Here is a 19,344-nt window from a genome sequence, read left to right as displayed (position 1 = left end):
GGGCCCTGCAGCTCCATGTGCAGCAACCCTCAAGATAAGGTCCATGGAGCATGACCGGCTGAGTGGAGGACGGGGCTGAAGCAGCAAGTGATGGGTCTTGGGCTGGCTCAGAGCTAGCCACCTGCCACATTTCCCAGATGGGAATGGGAGAAATGGCCCAAAGGCCTGAGTGCTTCTGACGCCAGCCTTCCCGCTGAAGCATGACACCTTGCCTGCCTCCTGCTGTCCAGCTTACAGCTAGCTCAAGGCTCACAGCCTCTGTGTGTCGAGCTGAGCACAAGCCCTCCTGGGCCGAAGCCAGTTCCTAGAAGCAAAGTCTGGATGCGGAAAGAGTGCTGGGCTGGGATCCTGCCATTTGCTGACTGCGTGACGTTGGGCACATCCCTTAGCCCTAGCCCAGATTTCACATCCTCTGATTGGGGGACTAAACATAATCAAGTAATGCAAGTACCACACTCTCCACCTCCTCCTCCACCTACCCCATATTCTCTGGTTGATGTCCCTAGGGAACCTCGAGACCACACAGGGACAAAGCAGAGCAAGCCACTTTCTATAATCAAAGTCTAAGATGATTTTGGCACTCTGTGGACCTAGCCTATCATACCCATTTTATAGGTGACACAACCAAGGCCCAGAGGAAAGCACAAGCTGAATTTCCTTAGCTAAGTGCCCTTGAGCCAGTAAGCAACCTGCACAACTGTACAGGTCAGCCCTTTGTGACCCCATCTAGTCCTTGAAGATTGACTAGTGATGGAAACATGACTGGCCCAGGGCCAAATATTTGAGGGGTTACAGAGGCAGGTCTTGAACGCCAGTCTCTCACCCATTGGAGCTGGACCCTCAGCTTGGTGCCCCTCAGACTCCCACCACTCACCATGAGGTGGGAGAATAGGTCTGGTAGTGGAGGGAAGATTGGCAGACATCCTCCAGGTTCAGGGTTCTGCAAGTGATGGACAGTTCTCTGGATAATACAAAATATGGTTTGACAGACAGTATGTGTCCCTTCACCCTATCACACAGTGAGAACAGTCTCTTTTCAGCCTCCTGAAAGCATGAAGGAAGAAGTCTCTGATGGGTGCTAATAAATAGGTCTTTGACACCTCTCCAAACTTTGCCAATCTCTCATCTTTCACTGAAGGCACTTCGCAAGCCCTGGCATGTGAGTTTCCAACTAGAATTTAATAACCTTGGTTTGTTTTCACTGTGTTTATTTTTACTCTTACCTTCTATTTATGGCAAGTGATACTGGCTTCCCATTTAAGGCAGTGATATAACGATCCTCTAAAAAAAATGTGTTGGGGGGAGAGTGGGTCTTGGATTTAAGAAAATACTAAGTAATAAGTGATGTCTAGATATGGCATAATAGGAACGACTGATGTCTGCCCTAGGTCAAGGCAGGGAGAATGGAGTTGAATGCCCAAGGCGCCCGGCTCATCCCCAGCAAGGCTCTCTCAACAGTGCTCTCCGAGACCTGCGCGCACAGACCTCCGCTCGGTGACTCCGCGGCCCCTCCGGGCGGCACGTGCGGGGTTCACGCGCCATCCCGCAGGGTCCCGCGGGCCCGAGATCTCGGGGCGGGCAGGCCGGACACCGGCAGGGCACCTGGGCATTTCCGCGATGGGCGAGGACGCAGGAGTCCTGGCGCGCGGGCTGGGGGGACCGCGGGCGACTGGCTGCGGGACCCTCAGGGGTCACCTGCGGCCGGCGCGGTGTGCGTGCGAATGCGCGTGCAGACGTCAGCCCCCGAGGCTGGTGCCACCTTCCGGTCACGGTGCGCACCCCCAGCCGCCCCAGCAGCAGCCCCGACCCCACGCGCCCCGGCACGCGGAGCGCCAGACTGCGGCGCCCGGGCTGCCGCGGGCTGGGCGGGCGGGGCGGGCGGGACGGGGCGGGGCCGGGCCGCGGGACCCGCCGCCCATTGGCCGATCGCAGTGCTAGGGGCGGGGCGCCGGGCAAGGCGGGCGAGCGCGCTCCGACAGGCCGAGGCGGGCGCAGGGCGGCGGGACCCGCTGCTCGCGGGCCGGGGAGGGGGCGGCCGGGGGCTGCGCGACGGGTCCGCGGAGGGACGCTCGCAGGCGCGGCGGAGAGCGCCCAGGCCAGCTGGGCTTCTGCCGCTGGGCTCGCCACCGGGAGCCCCGGCTGCGACCGCTTTCGGGAGGGACAATTGACCTCGCCCTGCGGGAGAGAGGGGCGTTCGCCTCCAGGAGAGGGAGGGAGGGAGGAGCTTGGGCTCGCAGAAAGTTCGCCTCCTCCGAGGGCCAGAGGAGGTGAAGTGGGAGGAGGAGCGTGTTTAAGGCTAACTCGGAGCTACGTGCGAAACCTTGGGGCGGCGTTCAAGGCCCCCTCCCACACGCGCGCGGAGCTGAGCGCCCTGCTCCTCCTCCAGCTGCTGGCGTCGCCTCGCAGGGAGAAAGGAGCCGTCCCTCCGGCGCGGGGAGAGCTGCAGAGCTGCAGGCAGAGGAGGAGGCCGCGGCGAGCGGGGCAGCACCCCCACCCCGAGCGACCCCCCCCTCCCCCCCGAGCGGGCGGAGAAGGTGGCATAGGCGGCCAGCACAGGTTCGCCCACTCCGGACGCGCACACACGCACGCACCCACAGGCAGCTCCAAAGGACCCTCTTAAAGCCCCGGACTCGCCCCTACCGCCCTCCCCCAGCCCCGGAGACCTAGGCGGGGACCCCGGGATCGGACGTCCCCGCGCCTCCGGGCACCTGGCTCAGCAGGAGTCCCCCGGGTCGGGGCAGGGCAGGGCCGGCGGCGAGCCCGAGCCCGCCCGGTGCCCAGGCCCCTCTGAGCCCTTGGAACCCACCAATGGGGCACCGGCTCCCCATGTCCCCTCGCCCGGCCGCGCCCAGCCCGGCGCCCGGAGCCGCGCAGAGGAGGAGCCCGGCGCAGTGACCCCGGAGCCGCTGCAGACTCTGGAAGCCTCGGCGGCGACGGCGGCGGCGGCCGGAGAGGCCAGCAGTTCCCCGCACCTCCAGGCGCTTCCAGGCAGCCCTCCAAGCTGTGCCAGAGCCCCAGCCCGCCATTCTCAGGTAGGAGAGAGACACCCCAACAGAACTGGGGAGCTGGCGGAAGTGGGGGAAGCCAGATAGAAAGGTTTGAGGCTTGTGGGAGGAAGGCTAGAGGAAGCTTTGCATGACCAGGGAAAGTTAAGCTGATTGAGCATCTCCTCTGTGCGGGGATCATAGGCAGCTTTACATATCTAAAGAAAATGATCCTAGTTGAGCACCTACTATGTGTGTCAGGCTGAGTACTAGGCCCTTCACCTATCCCAGGTGGAAAAGATGTTCTGAGCTTCTACTATGTGCTGGATGTGTTGCTAGGAGCTTTCCATTTCAGGGACCTAGAGCAATAGCCATTTAAATATGAGGACACGGGATCAGGGAGGAGGGAAGATTAAGGAGCACCTTCCTGTCCAGTGTTCATTGAGCTTTTTTGGGGGGGTGGTGGTGCAGGGAGTGAGTTTCCTGGGTGATTCTTTGCCCCGGAAATGTTTCCTGTGTTCAGCTGGCCCGGAGGGCCTCCAGGTACCCCTGAGGAGCTCTCTCTGACCTCTCCTCCCTTTGCCCCCTGCCCTGGTAGGATGAGAGAATGTTCAGAATTCGCGGCAGGTAGGAGGCCAGGCTGGGATGGGGCAGCCAGCTCAGGAGCCCATGATTCAGGCTTACCCTGGCGTCCTAGTGGCAAGATGGGGCCCCCCCAAGACCTCTGCCTGCACTCCAGTCCCACCCCACCTGGCTGTTCCAGGCAACCCCTTGAATGCCAAGAGGGGGTGCCTCAAAGGAACCCGCTTGCTGCGTGTCAAGAGCTGTATTAGCCTCTTGACTTCTCGCTGAACAATCCAGGCCACCCTACGGGGCTGCTTCTTACAACAGCCATTTGATAGGTGACCAGCCCCACCAGGCCAAACCGTTTGCCCCAGTGTGCTGAGCTGGTGAGAGGCAGGGCTGGTGTGCTGGAAGCCGGTGGCTGCCTGCTTTCTACCATCCCGAGCTGCCAAGGGTGGTGAGGCTGACTTTGCAAAGCCCCCAGGACACCCCTCGGGGTAGGGATGGAAGCCAGTGAAGAAGGTGTATGTCCAGAGAACTGGCATGTGTGCTAATGGAGGGGGCTTGAGGTGTGCGGGAGGGAGTGGGGGGGGGACTGGTGCAGTGCACCCAGCTCTGGGGACTCACAGGGAGAAGGCCATGTCCACACTCTTGTCCTGATGTTCTTGTCCCTCTGACTCCCTCCATCTTCCAGGCAGGCCCTGGGCGAGGGGCTTGAGGGTGAAGAAAGGGGTGAACCTACAGGTGCATTTGCTGGGAGCCGGCTGGGCAGGGTTGGGGGTGAGTCCTGGGCAGGGTGCCTGCCCCCAGCCGCGGGGAGAGAGAGGGAACGAGAATCTAATAGGCCTCAGGGGTCATCCCTCTGCCTGACGCCAGCTGAGGCTTCCCTGAGTCAGGCACTGTTTTGAACAAGACTGGTCTTGGCCCGGGGGTGGGTTTTTGTGGAGGTAAGAGCCCAGGCTTTCGAGCCCAGCAGCCTAATTCTCATCCTGGCCTGGCCGGTGATCTGCGTGAGCTGGGGCAAGTGACTCAGCCACACCGATCCCCAGTGTTCCCGTCAGTCCGGCGGATTGATGGTGGGCTGCTCTTCATGGGACTGTCGGGAGGTCACTGGCACAAGGTATGCGAAGCACCCGGTGTGACGGAAGCCCGTCTGGCTTCGACTACTCTTCTCCCAGGATGGCCCCGCTCCATCTCTGCTCTGGGACTTTCTGCCTCCCTGGCGGCCCTGGGAATGGCCCTGGGTGGGGTCAGCTGAGAGTCACAGAACTCACCTTCGGGTTCTCATGCTGTGAGGGGTCCCCATTAACCACCTTCTGAGCCTCCAGGGTTGGGCTCTACATTCTCGAAGGGCCCCTGGCCCCCTGCTGGCCCTCTGCTCCTCGCTGTGTGAGGTCGGCCCGGCTGAGGATGGAGAGTGGAGAGCCAGCAGCAGAGGAGAGAAGCCGTGCCCACAGCGGCCCCCTGTGCCGCCTCTGGGGGAGGAGAGGGAAGGAAGATATGGGGACAGGAGGTGGGGCTCACGGAAGCGCTGTCAGCTGGCGTCCAGGTGTCTGGGTGCCACACACAGCCCCACGTGGCTAGGGCCACGTGAAGACTCACAGTCTTCTGTCAGAGAAGAAAGCCACTTACCCGCCCCCGTCCCCCGGCCTCTTTCTGAGGCCCCGTCTCCTCTCTGACTCTCAGCCTCTCCTCTCCGACTTGCTCAGGCCCCTTCAGCCACTGATCCTAGCACGTCTGTACCAGGAACTCCGGGCTAGAAGCTGGGCAGGCGGTGATGGGGACTAGCATTGTCCCTGGGGGCTGCTGGCCTCCTTCCCTCTCTGTCTAGACAGAGGTGATCACAGCAGAATCCAGCTCCCTGCAGAGGGACCAGGGAGGGGGCTGTCGTGGTGTGGCGCCTCTTTCCCTCCCGTCTCTGCTGAAGGCCCAGGCTGGCTTGCCGAGAAGACTTCAGCCCCCTCTCCCCACTGCGCACCCACAGGTGTGTCCGGGGCACAGAGACCCTCAGCACAGCACCTGGGCCAGCCAGGCAGGGCAGGAGAGGAGGGGCAAGGCCTCAGAAGGAAGCTGCAGGTGAGCTCCAAAGGCAGACCCTTTTGCTTCATTCATTCCTGGATCATTTATTGAGCACTTGCTGTGTACATGGTGCTGAAATCCTGTGGGATAAATTGAGAGATGGCCGCAGGCATGAACTAGAGGGAGATGTGGTGGTCTTCGTCACGGAGTCACTGTCCTGGTTCCCTTATTAACTACATGGGCCAGTCAAGGAGACTTTTTAAGTATCAGAGTCCTTATTTGTGGAATGGGCAGATAATATCTTCCTTGGAGGGAGGTGGTGAGGAGGCTCCGTTGCGTGGGGCAGACGGCCTGGGGTCAGATCTCTCCTTTGCTGGTTACTGGCTGTGTGACCATGAGCAGTTACTAAACTTCTCTGGGCCTCAGGATCCTCTCCTGTAACCTGGGGGAACACCACCTTCTTTCTGGGGTTACTGAGGGGTGGAGCAAATGAGTACACGTTAATCAGAGCGCTTAGAACACTCTGGCATACGTTGACTGCAAGGTCAATGTCAGCTCCCGTTTTTGTTCTGTACTTAGCACGGTGCTCGGCACACGGCGGGGGCTTGGCTAATGGTGATTGTCAGGGCTCCAGGCTTAGGGTCAGCAGTGTGCAGAGCGGGCTTATTGTGTGCCTCTCTTTGCAATTCATTCATCGAGATCCTCTTGGTAGCTGGGAATTGGCCGTGGTAGGAATGTGTGTGCCACGGAGGTTGATAAATGCTACCAATAGAAGCGTCTTAAAAAGGTATTTTTTGAGAGCTGGTTTACTGCACAGTGGCTCTCGGCTGGGCGGGGCGAGCAGAGGCAGATGCCTGAATGCCCCGAACAGGACGTATGCCAGGAGACTCACACACAGGTCTCTCCACCTCCAGTCTCTTAGTATAAGGGCAGAGAACAATGTGATGTTGGAGAGAGCCTTGGAGTAAGTGGATGAGGCATTACAGGCTCCTGAGCTGGAGCAGCCAGGGGTGCGGACCAATGGGAGCTGGTCTGTATGGCTCCCAGTGCACATTGAAAAGAGGTGCCTTCTCTGGGCAGATGAACTCCACAAAGACAGCCCTTACTTTCCCACCCAGCTGGGTGCCTTGTGCAGTGCCCAGCCTGCACAACCGTGTGTGGCCACAGGCTGAGGGCAGAGGGGACCGATATTCCAGCGGGCCTGTGTCCATTTCTGCTTCCTTTTCTCTAGAGAGGGGAGGGATTCCTGCTGGGGTGGGCTGGGGAGCCAGAGAAGCCTTCAGAGAGGAGGTGGTATTTGAGGCAGGCCCTGAAACATAAAGAGAAGAGGGTGTTCTGGCAGAGGGACTAGCACGAGCTAAGAAGTGGAGGCAGATCTCAACAGAGCTCCAGCAGAGAGATGGGCTCAGGGATTCTAAGTGGATTCTGGTGGGTGCTGACAGAGGGAAGGAGGGTGGCGGGGCTGTGACTGGCCTTTGGGGTGGGGCTGTTGGAGCCCTGGGGGGTTATTTATCTCCATTTGGGCTTTGGAGCTGGGACCCATTTCAGTCTCTTCCACAAGGCTGAGAAGCCTCCATAGCAAGTTCTGGGTATACCCCAGGACCATAAACACTTGGAGCTCTGAGGGACTCGAGTTGTTCCTGGGTCATTTCTCTGACCCACATCCCCTAGGCCAGGTCTCTGGATCTCCGAAGTGAGCAAATTCCCAGGGCCTGGTGCTTAAATCGCTGGGCCCTGGCTGGGGAGGATGTGGTCTGGACGTGGCCTTTTCCCTGTTGCTGGGAAGGCCTGAAACGGCCTTAGGCCCGGGCCTGAGAAACGCTTTCTAGCGCCTTCCCCAAGTCATGCCCTGGACTCACAGCTCCTGGGAGGCCAGAGTGGGGCAGGACCGAGGGGCCAGGGAGAGATCAGGTTCTAGCAAGAGTTAACGTTTTATGACCTCAGCATGTGCAACAGTCCTGGGAGTAGAGTCCCGTTTATAGACGAGAGAAGTGACTCTCAGGTCAAAGGGGCCTCTGCAAAGCTACCTGCTTGCCCGAGAGCAATAGGGAGCCGGGGTAAAGCAAAAATTCCGGCCCCAGCAGTCCTGGGCCCGGATAAACAAGGGGTGGACAGACACAAGGGTGATGAGCGCCTGTGGGGTGGGTGGATGCGGAGGAAGGAGGCCGGGGAGGGCATGAATGACGGAGCCGGCAGGGCTGCAAGGCCCCCTAGAGACACCCCAGTCTCACGTCCCCATCTTACAGACAGAAAACGGACACCTAGACCGGAGCCACGCAGAGGAGGCCAAGGCTGCCAGCAAGAGGCTGCAGGGCCGGGTGCAGGGCCTCCTGACATCGGCTCCCCGCTCCATGCCGCCGGCCCGAGCCATGATGAAGACCTTGTCCAGCGGGAACTGCACGCTCAGCGTGCCCGCCAAGAACTCGTACCGCATGGTGGTGCTGGGCGCCTCACGGGTGGGCAAGAGCTCTATTGTCTCCCGCTTCCTCAACGGCCGCTTCGAGGACCAGTACACGCCCACCATCGAGGACTTCCACCGAAAGGTCTACAACATCCGAGGCGACATGTACCAGCTGGACATCCTGGACACGTCCGGCAACCACCCCTTCCCTGCCATGCGCAGACTCTCCATCCTCACAGGTGGGTCCCCGGGGTGGGCATGTCCCCTCACAACAAGCCTCCCGGGTGGGGTGTGCCTGGAGGGGCAGAGAGGGCGGCTGCTTGCCTGAGCGGATGATCGAGCTGGGGCCCAAGTTCCACTCTGGCTGGCTGTGGATCGAGTCCTGCAGGGCTGCCTTCCAGAAGAGCGGGAGCTGTCGCGGGCGGTTATGGGGGGCGGGGGGTGGGTAGTCCTCTCTGGGAACTCTCCTGCTGGAGGTAGCCCAGCAGAGCTCCGGGGCCCAGGGTCAGTCTGCTGGCCTCAGATCTCTTGACACCCCAGGCCTTTGCTGTCTCAGTAAGGGCGGGCAGGACCCGGGCAGCGGTCAGTCAAAGGGTAGGCAGGAGCCCTGCCCAGGCCGGGAGCTCAGTAGTAATCAGAGGAACAGTGGTGGCAATAGCTAATGCTGCTTATCAAGCTGTGTGCCTGGGCCCATTCTTAGAGCTTGGCATGGATTTATTTCATCCTCACAATTAATCTAGGAGATGGGTCTTTGCTTCCACTTTACAAGTGGGGAAACGGAGGCCCAGAGAGGTTAAGTTAGTCCAGGTGGTAACACAGGTGGTCCCTGGCCGTCTGGCTCTTATTCTCTACCACTAAACTGTCCCGTAGTCTCTTGGCCCTGCTGGGAATGGTGGGGAGGGAAGGGAGATTGTCAGGGATTAAGGGGGCGCGTGGAGATGCAGGACTGGGCATTACTCAGGCAGTTTTGCGTGGCGGCTATAGGAGGGCGGGCCAGAGACCGGGCCACCTGGGGCAGCGGCTTCCTGGTTTTTACCTCTGGGCAAGTGACTTTATCTGTCTGGGGCATGGCTTTCTCTGTGTGAGAGCACCCCAAAGGTCACTGTGAGAAGTAAATGAGTTAATACGGCAGAAGTGCTTGGTGAACAGAGAGTAAGTGCTCAGTAAACACTGGTCTTAAATTCACTCAGCATTTATAGAGTGCCTGCTCGGGGCTAGGCAGAGAGTCCTTTCCTAAGCCATGTTTCTCCCACTGCTGGGCAGTGATGAAGGGAAGGAATGAGCAAGTGCCCCTTATCCATCACTAAAATAACCCCCCAAATGGAGATGTTCTTGCACCAAGAAACCCACGCCGTGCGCACTCCTGCCCCTGTACCCTGGCCGAGCCCCCTCCTTGAGCACCCTGGGCAGATGGCTTCTTCCTGCAGGCTGTCCTTGCTGACCGTCTGACCCACATCACACTTGGACCCCCCACCCCATATCTTGGAGAGGCCGTGTGTGGATAGAAGGAGCCCTGGGTTGACCTGGAGCCACTTGGTGGCTCCAATATGTGACCAGAGGTCTGAGTCTCAGTCTCTCCAGCCGTACAATGGACATCGGCTTGGTTCCCCCCCGTGTGGCTGTGGGGAAACTTCCAGCCACCTGGTGGGGGTGCAGGGATGTCCGCTCTCCTTGGCTTGGGGAGCAGACTGGGTGCCCACCAATATAATTAAGGCTAACATCAGAGGGAGGGAGAGAGATGTGGAGGAGGACCATGTGCATATTTCCAACATTCATTTTTTAATTACATCAGTGATATGCAAACACACCCTCCTGTAAACACAGAGAAGCCTAAAGAAGCCCCTTTGACCTGTGTCCCCAACGCCAGGCTCTTGTCCCCTCCCCGGATGTGACCGCCCCATCAGTCTGGTGGGACACTTCTGGACCCCCCACGAACACACTGACCTTTATATTTGTATCGTCTTCATAACAGGGAGGGCTTTTGCCCGTCTCTTTTCAACGTGCACTTACGATTCGGAGCACATCTGTCTGCTGCTTGCTTTTTTCACTCACCAGCCCGTGCCTCATTTTCCGACCTGGTGCTGGTGCGCAGGAAGTTCTGAAAGCCATTAATTCTGCCGCCAGCTCTCTTTCCAGCTGCCAGCCACACGCTGTCTCTGAAGCTTGGCATCGCGGTCTTGCATTTGAATATGTCAAGGCCGCCGAGTCCTCAGGGGCCCAGGCGTAGCCTAATGGGACGGGGTTGGCAGCCCACGCAGACACGGTTGCCAGGCTGGGGCCACCTGGCAAGTGCCTCTCTCAGCAGCCCCCACCCCCATTGTTCCCATCCCACCCTGCCCATTCACCCAGTTTTATGGACACCCACTGTGTGCTGGGTGCTGGGGGACAAGGTCGTGGGTGATCCCGTCTCCCTCTGTCCCGGAGTGCATGGTGAAGGGTATACCATTGGCTGGAGCGTGGTTCTGAATGTGGCATGGGCCTCTGAGCCTCAGTTTCCTTGTCTGGGATACAGGGATTTTTGACATCTCCCCACCGGTTCTTTCAAACTGAAGCCAAAGTTTGAGCGTGAGCCATAATCCCAGTAGTAACATCCAGAGATTGGGGTGTAGGCACTGCCTGGTCTCTCTCTCCTTGCCCCCCCCCCCCAGCCCCCCGCCACCCCTGCATGGCCCATTTCAGACCCAAAGACTCATCTTGAGTAATGCAGTGAGTTGAAGCAGGGACCGCATGGGTCTTGGAGGCTAGCACTCACTTATTCATCCATGGTTTATTCAAGAAGCAGAGAGCACCTGCGTGTGCCAGGCAGTGGCTAGGTAAGGACAGCAGCAGGTCCACGTCTCGGCCTAGCTATGTCCACACTGTGTGATTTTGGGCAGGTTGCTCGCCCTTTCTGAGCCTCTGTTTGCTCACCTATACCAGGAAGGTACTGAAATCCCCACCGCAGAGGTTTTGGGAGGAGTCGGGGAGGACAGTGCGCATGAAGCACGTGACCCACACTGGCTCTCGCAGGGGCTTGTTCCCCTTGTCATCTCGATACCTAAGACCTCTGAGCCTGGGCCACTCTCCGTTCATTACCCGGTGAAACCCTCACAAGAAGGTGTATTTCATCCACGTGGGACAGACGGAGAAAATTAAGGTTTAGAGAGGCTGCCTGACCTTCCCCAGGCTGCGGGGCCAGTAAGTGGCAGGGGCCAGATGTGAACCGAGGCCTGCCAGGTGCCAGCACTCTGAGTTCCTGCGATGTGTTGGGCATGATTCCAGGCCCGGGGGATGTGCTCTGAACAAGTCGGGCAAGACCCCTGCTGCCACGAAAATTGTATTTATTATTATTATTCTAACACAGTCTGCACAAATTCACAAGCAACTCGCTCTATCTCCAGCTCTGCAGGGAAGTGTCGGGGGGATGAACTGTGTCTGAGCCAGGCTGAGCCACACGTTCACTGTGTGACCGTGAACAAGGGCTTTGAGCCTCTGGACCTCAGCCTCCTGCTCTGGAAAATGGGGAGAACAGCCACTCCCCCTTAGGCCGGGAGGGTTGAGTCAGTGACCGGGAGGGGTGGCCTCACCACCTGGGTCCCTCTCCCCGCAGGTGATGTTTTCATCCTGGTGTTCAGCCTGGATAACCGCGAGTCCTTCGACGAAGTCAAGCGCCTCCAGAAGCAGATCCTGGAGGTCAAGTCCTGCCTGAAGAACAAGACCAAGGAGGCGGCGGAGCTGCCCATGGTCATCTGCGGCAACAAGAACGACCATGGCGAGCTCTGCCGTCAGGTGCCCACCACCGAGGCCGAGCTGCTGGTGTCCGGGGACGAGAACTGCGCCTACTTCGAGGTGTCGGCCAAGAAGAACACCAACGTGGATGAGATGTTCTACGTGCTCTTCAGCATGGCCAAGCTGCCCCACGAGATGAGCCCCGCCCTGCACCGCAAGATCTCCGTGCAGTACGGGGACGCCTTCCACCCCAGGCCCTTCTGCATGCGCCGCGTCAAGGACATGGACGCCTACGGCATGGTCTCACCCTTTGCCCGCCGCCCCAGCGTCAACAGTGACCTCAAGTACATCAAGGCCAAGGTCCTTCGGGAGGGCCAGGCCCGCGAGCGGGACAAATGCACCATCCAGTGAGCGGGAGGGACGCTGGGCTGGGGCTAAGGCAGTGCCTTACGGGAGGTGGCCCCAGGTGCCCGCTGCCCGTATGTCCCCCCCCTCCCCGCCCCTGAACGGGACCCCGACAGCAGCCGTGTTCGAAGGCCTCTGGCGCCAGACTGGGCGACCCCAGCCTCCGACCTCTGTATGTTCTTCTTGTCTTCTCACCACTTCCCTCTGATTCTGCTTTTCTGAGGTCCCCCTGTGCTTTCAGCTCCTCCGTGCGGGGCCAGAAACAAGGTTGGGAGACCTCGGGACTTGTTCGGCACCCAAGTCAGAGCCGCCCTATCCTTGGGGTTGATGCCGGAGGGGCCAGACTCCCTGCCTTGACGGAACTTCGTGGAACAGTCGCGGGGTGATAACGAGCCCCGGAGCCAAATGGGAGAGGACGCTCGCCCTCCAGTCTCGGCTCAGCCGTTTCCGCGCCCCCCCACACCCCTGGGGTGACCCCCAGGAGTCCCCACCCGTGAGCCAGGGCTGCCAACCCTGTGTTGGAAGAGGGGCGTGGCCACGTCCCCAGACCCCGCCCATCCCGGGACGGCCGGCCTCCACCGTCTCCCGCAGATTCCTCCCCTGTCTGCTGGGTGTGCTTTGCTGTCCTCCCGTGGTGCATTGTGCGTAGCTGCCGGAACGTAAATCCTTGTACTGAAAAGCTACCCCCGCCTCGTTGGCCCGACCCCCCGCGCCCCCCCCCCCCCTCCCCCGCCAGGTTAGAGCCGCTGCCTCTGCTGGGGACACCTCTCTCCCCGATCCCGATCCCGGACAAGGTTTCTGGGGCCTGCCTCCGGCTAGACACTGCCCTCCGTCGTGAGCTTCACAGTTTACACGTGCACTGGGGAGGTGGGGGGGCAGGCTGGGCTGCTTCTCCTCCTGCCCCCCCACCCCCCGTTTCACAGAGGAGGCGGCTGAGACTCAGGGGGGAGGTGGCACGTTCCAGCCCATCCCCACCCCACCAGGTTCAGGGCAAGGCTCTGCCTAGAACCACGCCGTCTTCTACTGTGCTCGCTCCTCAAGCATTTATTGAGCACCTACTGGGTGCTGGGTCCACTGTGTGCTAGGAAACAAAGAGGGTGAGCAGTGCACTTTATGCCCCCAAGGCCAGGCCCTTCCCCAGCCTCGGCCTGTTTCCCTCACCCGCATGGCCTGTGCCCGCCCCTGCCACCCCACTGCCCTGTGCCCTGTGCGCTGTTTGGGGGGGGGGTGCAGGAGCAGCTGGGAACCCCCGCCGAGCCCAGAGAGGTAGGTGGGAAGGCTCCTCGTGGGTCCCTAGCTTGTGCCTAGCGCTGGGCTTCTGCGTCCCAGGTGTGGCGGGATTTGAGCCTGCAGACCAAAGGTCTTGTCATCAGCTCTTAACAAATACATTTTGTATCTTAATCTCCTTTAAAATATTGAGACTTAGGGCTACAAGGAACCTTAGTGATCATCTAGTGAATCTTTCTGAGGCCCAGAGAGGGTGAGTGACTCTTGCTCACTCCAGCCCACACAGCAAATCTGTGAGTGGCAGAAGCGGGGCTAAGTCTGGGTATTCGGCACTCCCACCCCCTCTCTTGATGCTTCTTCAGCCCCGGGGCGGGGGGGGGGGAAGCCTTCAGAAACCGGAGGTGTCTTTTCCCTGACCCTCTCTCTAGATCGGTCTTCGAGGGCTCCTATAAATCCTGTGTACGTCATGCCCAGATACGTCCGTGTACACACATGTGAACACAAAACTAAATACTTGCCCTAGCTCCAGCTCTGCATACTTCATACCTCTACCCTGGCGCCCCGCTTCTGTGCCCTCACCCGGCCCCAGCCTGCACCCTCTAAGCAGACTGGGTACCCTGGCCAGGACAGGTGTGTGGTCTGGTCCCACCCGTGATGCCCCCGCTACCCGGGATCTCTGTGTGCGCTACCAATTAAAGTGGGTTTGTTTCTAAGCTGTGTCCTTGACCATGTGAATTTTCTGTATTTCTAAGAGGGTTTGCTTCTTCCTCCAACCAAAGCTGGCCTTGGCCTCCCTAGCTTGCGCCTGCCTGGTGGCAGCACTGAGTCAGTCTTCAAGTTTAAATAGATGGGGGAGGGGGCACCCCAAAATAGGAGGTTGTGCCCCTCTCTTGGCCCTTGCCCTTCTGGGCCTTCTGGGAGGTGTGTGCTGAGTTGTCAGTGTCCCTCTGGAGGGGTAGCGAGGTCAGACAAAAGAGACTCCCCCCCACCCCATGGATCATCAGCCCTTAGGGGCCACCATATGTCTGAATTCTGTGAGGCTCCTGTAGACCATTGATTTTGCCCCAGGGAACGTTTGGCATCATCTGGAAACATTTTTGAATCACCAAGCCTTGGGTGGGGAGTACTGCTAGTATCTAGTGGATAGAGTACCCTCGTGCTCAGGTCATCTCCCACAATAGAGAGTTATCTGGCCCCAAATGTCAGTAGTGGGCAGTCTCAGTTGGACGGTTGGTCCTCAAGGTTGGGACAGAGCCCAGGTCTCTATGGTTGATTTGATGTACAACTTTCTGGACAGTATTCAATAAACACTGGGCGAGCAGAGCGAGCCTTCATGGGAAATGAAGCGGGATGGGGGTGGAGGCAGAGGGACAGGGTCTTGAGCCTGTGCCACCCCGAACCTGCCCCCACGGCGGAGGCAAGAGGAGGAGACCAGTCTTGCACCTGCTGCGTGCTCTACACGTTGTGTCTCGAGCCCCGGCCCCCTCTTCAGCTCCATGAGAAACCTGCTCCTCATGTTCACCCTGTTGTCCCCCTACCTTGTCCAAGATGGCACAAAGCTGGTGCCGTGGCAGAGGGAGGATTCGAAACCAGAGGCCATCTTAGCTTCATGTGGGTGAGGAAAGGATTTTGCATCAATGGTCTGTGTTTTTGATCAATCAACAACTGTCACCGAGCGTGTAGGTGATGGGGCTCCCAATTCAGAGGGCGAGATCTCTGTCCAGACATTCACAAGGTGAGGTGAGCCTGGCCAGGGTGGAAGCAAGACCAGGTGGGCCTGGGGTATGAGGGGAGCAGGAGGAGAGCTCCCCGCTCTGCCCACCTGGGAGCCTAGCTCCCCTCCCATCCTTTGGCCACACTGGGCAGAGAGGGCAAGTATGGGAGGTAAATCACGTTGACGCTTTCCCAGTCCTGGTCTTTGTAAGCATGAGACATGGAGGCCAACACCACCCCCGGTATCACGGGCCAGCTCGGTGCTCTAAGAGGGGCTAGCGGGACGCAGCTGGGCTCCTAGGGCAAGCCTTCCCCTGTGCGTCAAGCCCCGGGCCACCTCTGCCACTCCCCTGCTCCGCTGGGGACTATGAATAAGTCATGTCCTTTCCCAGACACTTCAGCTTCTTTATCTCTACAGGGGAGGTGGAGACTGGGCAGTTGGACCAGACAACATACGAATAGCCCCTTGCAACCCTATGTTCTCTGCAAGGAGGAATTACTATTCCCATTACATAATCCACAACATTCCGCTCGTTGCTAAACAGAACATGCTTGCTCCAGCCCGGCCCCGGCCCCGGCTCCCTGCATCCCCTAGGCTCACCCTGGGACGGGGTGACTGAGCGCGGGGCTGGCTGCAGCAGAGGACATTTGCCCCACAGATCTCTGCTTAGCCCTGGGACGGAGGGTAGAATAGGATAGTAGGAAAATTCCCCCACAGTGAAACCATTCACAGACAAGCGCAAGACAGCCGGCTTAGTTCCCGATCCTGGGACGGGAACGCTGGGAATCTGATTTCAGAGAATTCTGTGCTGCGAACTCCAAGTACTTATTCCGTTCCGCCTCCCTGAACCTGTCACTTACTCAAAAGAAAAACTTCAGTCTGGCTCACGGCTTGCTGGGGCTGACGGGAGGCCAGCTGGGGCTCAGCAGCAAAGGCTGCTGGGAACGGGGCTAGGGAGGGAGCGTGGCCTTTGTTGAAGACCTACTGTGCACTGAACACCGTGCTGGGCCTTCACCTGCAACCTCTTGTTGGATCCTCATGGCAAAGCTGTGTGGAAGGATTATGACTCCCTTTTTACTTTACATACCAGGGGATCGAGGCCCAGAGAGGTGAAGCCACTCGTCTGAGGTTGCACAGCTCTAAGTGGCAGAGCTGAGCTAGAATCCACGTCTGATTGCAAAGCATGTTTTCTCCCCAGAGTTTTCATAACTGAGTTGGCTGAGGGGCTGCTCTCTGGAGGGAGAGACTGGGAGGCTGAGGTGCGACATCTGAATGTAGTTCAGCAACCTTGAGCAGATGTCATTCATAGGGAGTGAGATGCTCTACAGCTCGTTGCAAAAGGTCCAGCCACTGCAACAGAGGAACTGTTTCATGGGAAAGTCTGAGATGAGTGCGCGAGGCCAGGGGGTGGCTCTGCTCCACAGGTCACTTGGGCATCCAGGTTTCAGGCCACCCCATCTCTAGGACCATGTCACCATCTGCAAGGTCAAAGCCATAGTCACCACATGAACCACATTCAAGTTCAGCCAGCGGAGTAGGGGAAGAGACTGCAGAGGATGCTGCTCTCAGGCCCTCCCACTCACTTCCACTGGCCATGCACACCTGTGGGAAGGGCTGGGAAACGCAGTTCCTTGCCAGGTGACCCCACGCCCAGTGGTGCCTCCACCTGGAGAAATGGGAGAGGCCATCTGGCTGGCCAGCTAATGGTCCACCCTGCACCCTCACTCATCGGGTCCAGAACTCTGGCCACCATGTGCAACCAGACTTCACTCAGAAAGCACCTGGACCTCCCGCTGCTTCCTTAAAGTGGATGTGGGCTTTATTTTCCCCTGTCCCTTGATAAAAACTTGGACTGTCCCATGGTTTTTCTCATCGACACCAAAGGCTCTTCAGGTGGCAGATGCAGCCTCAATTAAAAATCCTTGGCCCATGTGATGATGGACAGTTCAGTCTTCGGGCAAAGGAAAGACCTTCCCTCCTCCCCCCAGCTGTGGTCTGCTCACACAAAAAGGCAGAAACTGAGGAAAAGAACGACGGGCAGCTTGTCCTTTCCTCGCTCTCTGGCTTCCCTTTTAGCTAACTCTAGTTTCGCTCTCCTCCGCCCTTGGTCCTTGGGAGGGGGGTCTGGTGGGGGTGGGGGGAGGAGGTCAGAGGAGCAGGGAAGTTCTTTCTTGCCCGGTACTATGGTGTCACGGTAAGACAATGTCGTGCTGGGAGCATGGGAGATGTTTAACAATGACATTAGAATCGCAGGTATAATTTCATTGATTTTCCCGTCCCCATCGCACCATCCCTGGCCGTGGCTCACCTGCGGGCATCTTGATGTAGTTCTGGGCATCTTTATGTGGGTTGCTTGCTAGGTCCTTTCGCAGCCTCTAGGAATGTTCTAACACCTGTCGGTTTCCCGTGCTGAGGCCTCTTGCCCATCCACAGTGTTCTCTTGGACGGGGCTCAGGCATTCCCTTGCCAGCTTTCTCTCATGGTTTGCCCACATCTGGTCTGTATGAAACTCACATCCTTGGCCCTAATCAACTTTAAGAGTATAAACTGATCTGAGTTCAGTAAGGGTCTCTGGTCTCTAACTCAGACGATCTAACACTCATTAGATTTACCAGGCAGAGAGAGGACAAACAGTGGTCCACAGAGCCCTCAGCTACGAGGACATGCACCAGGCACTCTAGGCTTAAACTGAGGGGCAGACACTCCCACAGCATGCCATAGCTTTCCCAAAAAAATCCTCTCACGACTGACTCTTTTATATCTTTGACATAGGTGAAAAGTATGAGAGTCAAGTAGCTGGTTTTTGGCCAGACATGATGAAACTTTTGCCTTTGGTTTGGCACCTGGTTCTGGAATCTGAGATCAGTCTCCTTAGGGTCTCTGCAGAAATGAAGGGGAGAGGGTCAGGACCATCTGCCGGGTGGAGGGTGCTGGAGAATGGAGCCAGGGAGGGACCCCAGCCTCATCTAGGAGAAGGAACATGGCACAGGGCTGGGCTGGGCTTCGATATGGATCCTGTCCTTACTGGAAATGTGGATATTTTGTTCATTGTGAATGTCTCAGTCCATTTAGGCTGCTATAACAAAAATACCATAAATTGAGTATTAACAATACTCATACTACTAAATAAACTCATACTACTCACACTCATACTAGTAGATAAACTGACTTATAAATGACAGAAATTTATTTCTCACAGTTCTGGAGGCCGGGAAGCCCAAGATCAAGGCGCTGGCAGCTTCCGGATCTGGTGAAGCCTGCTTCCTTGCTCATGGATGGCAGTCTTCTCACATGGTGGAAGGCATAAGGAAGCTCTGTGGGGTCTTTTTTATAAGGGCATTAATCCCATGTAGGCTTTACCCCCATGACCTCATCACCTCCCAAAGGCCCCCCCCCAAATACCATACCACTGGGAATTAGGCTTCAACATATGAATTCTGGGGGACACAAGCATTTCATCTATAGCAGCAGATTTTTCACATTACTTTTTATTTTTAAAATTTTGCGTGAAAATATTATTTGGCTTGATTCCTGAGTTTTTTGACAGCTCTCTAAATTTTGCCCCAGAGGCAGTTGCCACATGCACCTCACTCTGGCCCTGGCCCTGGCTCTGGACTCCAGGTTGGGTTCCAGTCTGTTCCATGCATTCGTTTGGGGACACCCCCCCAACCCTGGGCTGAGGAACCTGTAGCCACCCAGGGAATGCACTTCTCAGGACAGACCATCGGATCACAGAAGGGGGGGGTGGGAGCATGAAATGCCTTCTGAGCCTCAGCCTCGGACTGACACACTGTCACATCTGCCATATTTCACTGGTCAAAGCAAGTCCCATGACCAGTCCCCAGTCCACGGGGTGGGGAAACGCACTCTGTCCGCTCTAGGGGAGTCATGTGGCAAAGGGCTCGCACGTATGGTATGAAGGATGGTGAACGTGGCTTAATCTACCACACCTAGCTTCTCTGTGACTTGATTTCCTCTTTTGTAAGAGAGGTAATCACAGGCACCTGGGTGGCTCAGTTGGTTAAGTGTCTGCCTTTGGCTTGGGTCATGGTCCCAGGGTTCTGGGATCGAGCCCCACATCGGGCTCCCTGCTCAGTGGGGAGTCTGCTTCTCCTTCTTCCACTCCCCCTGCTTGTGCTCTCTCTCTCTCTCTCTGTCAAATAAATAAATAAATAAAATTTAAAAAAAAAGAGAGAGGTCATCACACCACCATCTCACTGGGTCATCATAAGTTAACGAGTTAATACTTGCGGAACTTTAGAAGGCTGCCTGGCGTCTGATTAGTGCCAGCCACGATGACTTCTGTGCTAGGAGGCTCTGTG

The 19,344-nt window shown here is 57.9% G+C and overlaps 1 protein-coding gene across 3 annotated transcripts; it reads left to right on the top strand.

Annotated features, from left to right (window-relative positions):
* The first annotated feature begins 2,008 nt into the window (after positions 1-2,008).
* RASD2 (RASD family member 2) lies at positions 2,009-12,806 on the top strand. Of its 3 annotated transcripts, none has more exons than XM_025881483.2 (3): positions 2,009-3,032; positions 7,814-8,207; positions 11,558-12,806. In XM_025881483.2, exons 2-3 carry the CDS (start codon positions 7,919-7,921, stop codon positions 12,085-12,087), a joined length of 819 nt encoding a protein of 272 aa, XP_025737268.1. In that variant the 5' UTR covers positions 2,009-3,032; positions 7,814-7,918; the 3' UTR covers positions 12,088-12,806. The 3 variants fall into 3 exon arrangements, with proteins under 3 accessions (XP_025737268.1, XP_073756987.1, XP_073756988.1); XM_073900886.1 differs by lacking the exon at positions 2,009-3,032 and adding an exon at positions 5,582-5,624; XM_073900887.1 differs by lacking the exon at positions 2,009-3,032 and adding an exon at positions 6,958-6,995.
* Positions 12,807-19,344: the final 6,538 nt, after the last annotated feature.

This window comes from Callorhinus ursinus, unplaced genomic scaffold (genome assembly GCF_003265705.2).
Source record: "Callorhinus ursinus isolate GAN/ISIS: 27379988/994484 unplaced genomic scaffold, GSC_fseal_2.0 scaffold14, whole genome shotgun sequence".
In the NCBI taxonomy this organism is placed as follows: Eukaryota; Metazoa; Chordata; class Mammalia; order Carnivora; family Otariidae; genus Callorhinus; species Callorhinus ursinus.
This window is presented reverse-complemented; position numbering and strand designations above follow the sequence as displayed.

What these genes read in the sequence shown, in the direction of transcription:
- RASD2 (XM_025881483.2), top strand. Translation starts at nt 7,919, where the DNA reads ATGCCGCCGGCCCGAGCCATGATGAAGACCTTGTCCAGCGGGAACTGC. An exon ending in CAGACTCTCCATCCTCACAG is followed by an intron (nt 8,208 to 11,557) that starts GTGGGTCCCCGG and finishes CTCTCCCCGCAG; the next exon opens with GTGATGTTTTCATCCTGGTG.